The sequence below is a fragment of the Ranitomeya variabilis genome, chromosome 4 (genome assembly GCF_051348905.1).
Source record: "Ranitomeya variabilis isolate aRanVar5 chromosome 4, aRanVar5.hap1, whole genome shotgun sequence".
Taxonomy (NCBI): Eukaryota; Metazoa; Chordata; class Amphibia; order Anura; family Dendrobatidae; genus Ranitomeya; species Ranitomeya variabilis.
The window spans coordinates 205,666,044-205,675,458 of NC_135235.1; the positions used below are offsets into that span (position 1 = coordinate 205,666,044).

At 47.1% G+C, this 9,415-nt stretch overlaps 1 protein-coding gene across 1 annotated transcript; it reads left to right on the forward strand.

Annotated features, from left to right (window-relative positions):
- The first annotated feature begins 233 nt into the window (after positions 1 to 233).
- LOC143770271 (ferritin heavy chain B-like) lies at positions 234 to 3,480 on the forward strand. Its single transcript, XM_077259739.1, has 4 exons — positions 234 to 478; positions 1,025 to 1,171; positions 2,588 to 2,713; positions 3,149 to 3,480. The coding sequence occupies exons 1-4, from the start codon at positions 377 to 379 to the stop codon at positions 3,302 to 3,304; spliced, it is 531 nt and encodes a 176-aa protein (XP_077115854.1). The 5' UTR covers positions 234 to 376; the 3' UTR covers positions 3,305 to 3,480.
- Positions 3,481 to 9,415: the final 5,935 nt, after the last annotated feature.

Genomic DNA, 9,415 nt, shown 5'->3' on the forward strand with positions numbered 1-9,415 from the left:
GTTTGGGGAAAAAAAAATCTGTAATTTCAGTAATGTGAGACTAGAGCTGTTCCATGAGGCGCCTGTGTGCCATCAGCCGGCAGTGGAGGGAGTGTGCACGCCGCCTGCAGGTCGCTCCGCCCGATCTCTGGCTGCAGCAGCTCCGGGCAGGATTGGCTGCAGACAGATGACGTCAGCTCCACGCCCCGCCTCCTGCCTATAAATCCCGGACTCCAGGGTGCGGAGATCAGATGGTCGCTGACTCTGAGCAGAGTTCTTGCTTCAACAGTGCTTGAACGGAACCCTCTCCGAGTCCTCGGCTCCTTTCTCTCCTCTTTTCAGTCCCTCAAGACTTTTACAACCTTTTTTTGCGCCACTCGGACACCAAGAAGCCGCAATGGAATCCCAGGTGCGCCAGAACTACAACCGCGACTGCGAGGCGGCCATCAACCGCATGGTGAACCTGGAGCTCTACGCCTCCTACACCTACCTCTCCATGGTGAGTGCTCTGCATTGTGTCCATAGTGCCAGCGCTTTATTTGCATCCATAGCCTATGAGAGCGGCCATTACTGAGCTCCCCCTTCCTTGAGGTTCCTGTGATCTCCACCTCTTCCTCTGTACTTGTTTTGCAGCCATTGCCAGCAAGTCTCCATTGTGCTTCTAGTCCTCTCCCTCCCCCAGATCACTGCAGAGATCTCTGTACCCTCCCTGCTGTTCTGCACAGAAAACCATCTGTATGGAATCTCATCCTTTGTTTACAGTTCAGTGACTGTTTTGTAAACATTGAAGCAACATTGTAACACACATAGCTTCTATTACTTATGCTCTTGGGTGTCTTCTGCAAAATAAGAACACCCCAGTAGTCAATTGCACCTTATATGCCCAGTAAACTGATGATGACTGATACAATGTTTCCTTCTGTACATCTGCTAAATAACTCGCATGAACTGGTTGCCCTCTTCTCAGTGAGAATGATGCAATTGTTACACTCTCTAAAGACACAATGTTGCTTAACACTGTCTTCTTTCCTTTTTTTCTTTTCAGTCCTTCTACTTTGACCGTGACGATGTCGCCCTTCACCACGTGGCTAAATTCTTCAAGGAGCAGAGCCATGAAGAGAGGGAGCATGCTGAGAAGTTCCTGAAGTACCAGAACAAGCGTGGGGGGCGAGTTGTCCTACAGGACCTTAAGGTAAGGTGATTTTTGTGTTCATCTGGCCTCATGGAGAAAGTAGACTTATAATGAATACCTATTAGTATAGGTTTGTCAGGAATGGAACCTCATCCAGAGGCGTAGCTAGGGTTTCAACTTAGGGGGGGCGAACATCTGAGTGGGCCCCTAACCAGCTAACCCTGATTACAGCTACGGTTGCGCACTCTATTTGTGAATATAGTGGAACCTCAGAATATGACCGCTGTTATTGAAAATAAATCTATATACAAAAACGAACATTGACTTTTTTACCACCATATTGTGAGGATATGCAACTTTGATGTTCGCAATACTGAGTGCCCCTGTAACAATACAGTAATGCTTAAGTGCCCACTTTACATTTAATAATGTTCCCTCATGTACTGCTCCATTATACACAGTATGGTGAGCTCAAAGCTTTCCTATACACAGTATAAGGCCCCCACAGCTCCCCTATACACAGTATGGTGGGCCCGCAGCGCCCTTATACACAGTATGATGCACAGAGTGAAGAAAACTGCAGCCAGGGAAAAGCTTAAAGGGAACCTGTCACCCCCCCCCCAAAATCGCTGGTGAGGTAAGCTCACCGGCATCAGGGGCTTATCTACAGCATTCTGTAATGCTGTAGATAAGCCACCGATGTTACCTGAAAGAGGAGAAAAAGACGTTAGATTATACTCACCCAGGGGCCGTCCCGCTGCGGTCCGGTCAGATGGGTGTCTCCTTTCCGCTCCGGCGCCTCCCATCTTCGTTCCATGACGCCCTCTTCGGGTCTTTACGCTCCGGCGCAGGCGTACTGTCTGCCCTGTTGAGGGCAGAGCAAAGTACTGCAGTGCGCAGGCGCCGGCCTCTCTGACCTTTCCGGCACCTGCGCACTGCAGTACTTTGCTCTGCCCTCAACAGGGCAGACAGAGTGCGCCGGAGCCGCGGCGTAAAGACCCGAAGAGGGCGTCATGGAACGAAGATGGGAGGCGCCCTCGCGGACCGGAGACACCCATTTGACAGGACCGCCCCTGGGTGAGTATAATCTAACGTCTTTTTCTCCTCTTTCAGGTAACATCGGCGGCATATCTACAGCATTACAGAATGCTGTAGATAAGCCCCTGATGCCAGTGAGCTTACCTCACCAGCGATTTTGGGGGTGACAGGTTCCCTTTAATGATCAGGTCAGACGGGCAGAACCAGTCACTGCAGGAGGGAGACTCTGCAACTGGGCTAGTAGCGTGCAGAGTCTCCGTCAGATGGGAGCAGACATTATACTGCTCTGCTCCTATGCTGTGTTCTGCCTCGTCACAGAAGTGGCCCTGGCTCCCGGTGGGCCCCTTCATGTGACAAGACCCCCTCAGCCTTCAGTTCTCAAGATAAAATAAAGCTTAAGTGATTTGTTAGGATCATTTTTGTCTTTTTCTTTCTTAGAAACCTGAGCGTGATGAGTGGGCCAACACCCTGGAGGCCATGCAGGCTGCTCTGGAGCTGGAGAAAACTGTGAACCAGGCCCTTCTGGATCTTCACAAATTGGCCACTGACAAGGTTGACCCTCATGTAAGTGCTCCTGAAAATTTGTCTCATAAGGAACGTTAACACCACCCTACCCTCTAATATACTTTTATATTTTTTTCCTTCCCATTGTGTATGCAATGCACACATGTTTATTCAGCACATTAGTATTTGCTACTACAGTCTTATAATGCTCATGGCTGAAGCTTCATCTTGTAGTAAAACATCCTCATGTGTTTTTAAAGGGGTAGTACAGTATTTGGAAAGCATGGCTGGTTAATTCTGAACTTTGGTGCTACACTAGTCTTCATATTGTTGTAGCTGGGCTCTATTGAAGTTGATATTGTAGCCAAGACTAATTCAGCTGGACAATTTAATAAAATTATATATATATTAAGCTGTGTTATCAACTCGAGTTTATTTCTTCTCATGATGGGGCTAGTAATTCTCACATTAATAACCAACCTCCTTCTCTTCCAGCTCTGTGACTTCTTAGAATCTGAATACCTGGAAGAACAGGTGAAGGCCATGAAGCAGCTCGGAGACTACATCACCAACCTGAAGCGCCTTGGGGTCCCCCAGAACGGCATGGGCGAGTACCTGTTCGACAAGCACACCCTGGGGGAGAGCAGCTAAGATGTCTCCCTCCTGGATACCACCAGTCTCGTCTGCATCTCCTTGTCCATCTGGAATAATTATAATGCCCCCTGAGATGTGTTGGGCCTCCTTAAACCTTGTTTCATCTGTGTTCCCTGATCAGACGTGACCGTGCTTGTCAGCAAGTTTTCCAATAAAGTCTTTCTGTATTTCAACATGTGTCAAATCTAAAGTTTATGAAAATGTAGCCTTGCCTTCAAATGTGTGATCATTAGGCACTTTTTTTTTTTTTTTTTTTTTTCTGGGGGGGGGGGGGGGAGAACAATAGTTGATTCGGGTATGACTGCAGCCTAAACTTAATTCACAAAAGGCTGGAACAGGTCAGATCTTCATTCACTGCATTGTCAACCTGGTCACTCTAGTTCAAATGTCCAGGCTCTAATGTATACATGCCTCTCCTGGCAATTGTATTCCACTTCCTGACTGGTGGTCATTGGTTAAAAGATGTGTGGATTCTGAGTTAAAATGTAGTATGTGCACACAGCATCTTTCTCATGCAATTTTTTTTGTATTTTACAGCCAGAAAAATCCATGGCAAAAAACTGTTAGCACATGCCCCTACCCTGACTCTTAAGTTCACATGAGCATCTAAAACAAAAAATCCAAACACTGTCAATTGTCTGTTTTTAAACCTCATCAGTTATTTAAAATGTGCAAGACCTTAAGGTTTCCTGTTATTGAATTTTAATGTATTGGAAAAAAAAAGTGGATGCAATACAATTATTTCGCGTGGGATCAGGGTGTTTTTTTTTTTTTTTTGTTTTGTTTTTTTTTGCAACTGACTAGGGTGCATGACAGTGACGATGTGCGCCATGCTGGGGATGCAAAAGTCAGCTGCCAGCTCCCATATCAGCTGTAAAGGAGGACCCCATGTGGTGTGGGGGAAGGTATATAGTAACATTTGGTTTTAATGTATTACAAAACAGGTCACACTATAGCAGGTTGTGGGACATACCCGGATGGGTGACATACAAGGATGGGGGGCATTATACCGAGGAGACCAGGGTGAGAAACATCCCAGGAAGGATATTACTTGAAAGGGCGTCCCTTATGTATCATCCTCTCAAGTTTTTTTTTTTTTTTTTTGGGGGGCAATCCCTTATTATATGTTGTCACATGGCACTGTATAATAAGAAACAATGCTGTACATAACAAGAGAGGGCACTGTGTAATAAGGGACAGCAATATACATAGGAGACCATTCTTCCAGGACTTGCATCACCGAACCAAGAAGTCTCAGTGACTCGTATCTGCCATTTACCACTTTACCACATACATACATCTGTACACATACATCACGATCTCATGGCACACGGAGGCTGTAATCTTTGTATGTTGCTTTAATGACTCACTGAACATGGCTCAGCATTGTGCACAAAAGCCAGGCCAACCCTCTGATTTGTTGAGGATATGACACTAGGTTCTGATGTTGGATATCTACAATATGACTAAGAACGGTATATGCAGGCTGTAAAGATGGATTACCGCGACGTTAACTCAGTTTGAAGATCTTCCCTAAACCACAGTTCCCTGAAGAATACAGGCCCCATATTCTCTACCTCCTTGGAAAATGGTTGGTGCAGCAAGAATCCTGAACCACTAGTAGTAATGAACCTTCGTACATTTATTTTCTAAGTAATGAATTGTTCATGGGACGACTCCTTGAAATCCTGATGGTGGAAGCTACAGATTTAAGTTTATTCGGACTCCCATGACAGCACTACGAGAGAGGGGATCCGCCCTTCAGGAACAGGAAACCTACAGAGATACAAAAGGGCGGCACCTCTCCCTATGCATCAGTTGGTTTCCTGTTCCTGGAGGGACGGGATCCTACAGATGAAATTCTCCGTAGTGGATCCCAGGCCGGCCGAATCTGGTAGCGGGGGGGTCTCCTACCTCGGCCGGTGCGGATGTCCCTGGAGGCGCCACGGTGGTCCTGGCTGGACTGCACGTCGGTGGCATATGGCAGCAGGGAGCAGGGTCCGGAGGATTGCCTGATCTCCATTCTATGCCGGCGTTGGTAAGTATATGCCCCCCTTGGTTCTTGCAGCGATGCGGTGGTGGAGTGGGGTAGCGGTGACGGGAAAACGGCGCCGACCGGAGCACTGTCGCACATCTCCGGCATCCTGCACCGCTCTCAGGAGCGTTTCCGGAATGCTGTGACGCCGGGGGCGGAGTCGGCAGGCGCTTCCGGATTACTGGATGGCTGCGCATGCGCAGTCTATCCAAGATGGCGGCGCCCATCGATCCTGGACACCGGATTCCCCACTAACTACCGCTGACCTCCCAGCTGCGGTCTGGTCAGCAGAAACCAATGGGATGACGCCAGGCAGTCTGCTGACCGGAACCCAGGGGGATTTAAGCAGGTGTCGGATTTAGAGCCCTGCTTTTGGTCACACTTCCATCATGGAGAGTGGTGGTGAGCAGCCTCAGCTACTGGAGGTGCGACAGAAGCCCTTGGAGAAGGAGCATGTCAGGAGTGACCAGTCCAGCCGCAAAAGCTCGTCCAAGCAGGGATCGAGAGCTTCGACTGGGAAAGAACCCCCTCGTGTTCCGGTACCTTGATTTGGCGTACACTGGTAAGTGATCTACAGTGGGGCAAAAAAGTATTTAGTCAGTCAGCAATAGTGCAAGTTCCACCACTTAAAAAGATGAGAGGCGTCTGTAATTTACATCATAGGTAGACCTCAACTATGGGAGACAAACTGAGAAAAAAAAATCCAGAAAATCACATTGTCTGTTTTTTTATCATTTTATTTGCATATTATGGTGGCAAAAAAGTATTTGGTCAGAAACAAAATTTCATCTCAATACTTTGTAATATAACCTTTGTTGGCAATGACAGAGGTTAAACGTTTTCTGTAAGTCTTCACAAGGTTGCCACACACTGTTGTTGGTATGTTGGCCCATTCCTCCATGCAGATCTCCTCTAGAGCAGTGATCTTTTTGGCTTTTCGATTGGCAACACGGACTTTCAACTCCCTCCAAAGGTTTTCTATAGGGTTGAGATCTGGAGACTGGCTAGGCCACTCCAGGACCTTGAAATGCTTCTTACGAAGCCACTCCTTCGTTGCCCTGGCGGTGTGCTTTGGATCATTGTCATGTTGAAAGACCCAGCCACGTTTCATCTTCAATGCCCCTGCTGATGGAAGGAGGTTTGCACTCAAAATCTCACGATACATGGCCCCATTCATTCTTTCATGTACCCGGATCAGTCGTCCTGGCCCCTTTGCAGAGAAACAGCCCCAAAGCATGATGTTTCCACCACCATGCTTTACAGTAGGTATGGTGTTGGATGGATGCAACTCAGTATTCTTTTTCCTCCAAACACGACAAGTTGTGTTTCTACCAAACAGTTCCAGTTTGGTTTCATCAGATCATAGGACATTCTCCCAAAACTCCTCTGGATCATCCAAATGCTCTCTAGCAAACTTCAGACGGGCCCGGACATGTACTGGCTTAAGCAGTGGGACACGTCTGGCACTGCAGGATCTGAGTCCAGGGTGGCGTAGTGTGTTACTTATGGTAGGCCTTGTTACATTGGTCCCAGCTCTCTGCAGTTCATTCACTAGGTCCCCCCGCGTGGTTCTGGGATTTTTGCTCACCGTTCTTGTGATCATTCTGACCCCACGGGGTGGGATTTTGCGTGGAGCCCCAGATCGAGGGAGATTATCAGTGGTCTTGAATGTCTTCCATTTTCTAATTATTGCTCCCACTGTTGATTTCTTCACTCCAAGCTGGTTGGCTATTGCTGATTCAGTCTTCCCAGCCTGGTGCAGGGCTACAATTTTGTTTCTGGTGTCCTTTGACAGCTCTTTGGTCTTCACCATAGTGGAGTTTGGAGTCAGACTGTTTGAGGGTGTGCACAGGTGTCTTTTTATACTGATAACAAGTTTAAATAGGTGCCATTACTACAGGTAATGAGTGGAGGAAAGAGGAGACTCTTAAAGAAGAAGTTACAGGTCTGTGAGAGCCAGAAATCTTGATTGTTTGTTTCTGACCAAATACTTATTTGCCACCATAATATGCAAATAAAATGATAAAAAAACAGACAATGTGATTTTCTGGATTTTTTTTTCTCAGTTTGTCTCCCATAGTTGAGGTCTACCTATGATGTAAATTACAGACGCCTCTCATCTTTTTAAGTGGTGGAACTTGCACTATTGCTGACTGACTAAATACTTTTTTGCCCCACTGTACGTGAATGTTCACTCAGTGACGCGGGCCCCCTTATACTTTGTCATTCTAGGGGAAGAGAAGTGCAAAGACGAAACATAAGGAGTGCGCCCTGTGTGGAATCTCTTTACCAGATTCTTACCCTAAAAAATTATGTGCCCCCTGTATACAACAGACGGTGAGGTCTACAGGTGTGGTAGGGGTTAAGGGACATCAGGATACATGGTATCACCTTATTGTCCTCCCCTAGGTAGCGGAAGAATCTGCAAATACGGCTAACTTAAAAGAGATGATCCGTATGGAAGTAAGGGAATCCCTGCGGTCTCTATCCCAGGCGGGAAGTTCAAAACCTAAAACTCCCTTAATCTCTGAATCTTCGGAGGAAGAAAAAGAGGAAGGTTCCTATGGCTCTATTCCCTCTTCCTCGTCATCGGAAGAGGACTCTGGCCGGTTTTGTCTACCGCTGGACCGAGTGGACAAACTAGTTAAATCGGTCAGGGGTACCATGGGCCTGGAAGAGCCTAAAACACAACCTTCCAGGCAGGAAATAATGTTCAGCGGATTAGACCATAAGAAGCGCAGATCCTTTCCGGTGATAGATAAAGTTCAAGATTTAATTCTCCGTGAGTGGAAGAAACCGGAGAAAAAAGGCTCGTTACCACCAGCTTTAAAACGCAGGTATCCCTTTGAGGATGCAGCCGTTGATACCTGGGACAAGGCCCCTAAGCTAGATGCGGCGGTGGCGAAAGCGTCCAAAAAAGCCTCATTACCCTTTGAGGATATGGGGACCCTTAAAGATCCGCTTGATAGGAAGGCAGACACCTTCCTTAAAGGTACCTGGGAGATGGCGGCCGGATCTCTGAGACCAGCGGTGGCCGCAACGTGTACAGGCAGATCCTTAATGGTCTGGCTGGATCAGTTAGAGTCACAACTTAAGGAAGGTGCATCCAGGAATACAATCCTGAATGCGCTCCCAGTGATTCAAGATGCTGCGGCCTTCCTGTCGGACGCTTCACTGGATTCCGTCAGAATGGCGGCCAGAGCAGCAGGTCTTTCCAACGCGGCTCGTAGAGCCTTATGGTTAAAATGTTGGTCTGGTGACATCCAATCAAGATCCAAGCTCTGCGCTATCCCATGTAAAGGGGAATATCTCTTCGGACCAACTCTGGATGACTTGCTTGAAAAAGCAGGTGATGATAAGAAGAAGTTCCCTAATCTGCCATCAGCATCTTACCGTCGCCCCTTCAACAGAAGGAGGTTTGGTCGCGGAAGGAAACGCGCGTCCTCACCCTCGAGAGATAATTTCAGATGGGAGGATAGACGCAAGAGAGGTACGGGCTATATGTTCCGCCGTTCCTCAAAAGAACGTAAAAAGTCAGACCAATGACTAGCAATCCCTGTGGGAGGGAGATTGGCAGCCTTCTCTTCCGCATGGTCTGACATCACTAATAGTGACTGGGTCCGAGGCATTATATCAGACGGTCTGAGACTGGAGTTTGACCATTGGCCTCGGGATAAGTTCAAATTAACCCCCTTACGTTCCTCCTCTATTGAACAAACGGCTTTGGAAGCTGAAGTCACCAATTTATGTCTTAAAAAGGTGCTGATTGAGATCCCAGATTCAGAAAGAGGAAGAGGGTTCTACTCTCCTCTATTTCTGATTCAAAAACCAGATAAGTCATTTAGGACCATCATTAATCATAAATCTCTTAATGAATTCCTGGTTAATAAAACCTTCAAAATGGAGTCTATCAGTACTACAATAAAGATGTTGTTCAAACACTGCTTTATGGTAGTTGTAGATCTTAAGGACGCATACTATCATGTTCCTATCCATGAGAACTTCCAGAGGTTCCTGAGGGTGGCGGTGTCTATAGAGGGAATTGTTCGTCATTTTCAATATCGAGCCCTTCC

Bases quoted from the DNA above. Each gene is read 5' to 3' on its own strand.
- LOC143770271 (XM_077259739.1), top strand. From the start codon at position 377: ATGGAATCCCAGGTGCGCCAGAACTACAACCGCGACTGCGAGGCGGCC. The intron at 1,172-2,587 runs GTAAGGTGATTT...TTTCTTTCTTAG, and splicing joins TTGTCCTACAGGACCTTAAG to AAACCTGAGCGTGATGAGTG. The intron at 2,714-3,148 runs GTAAGTGCTCCT...CTTCTCTTCCAG, and splicing joins CTGACAAGGTTGACCCTCAT to CTCTGTGACTTCTTAGAATC.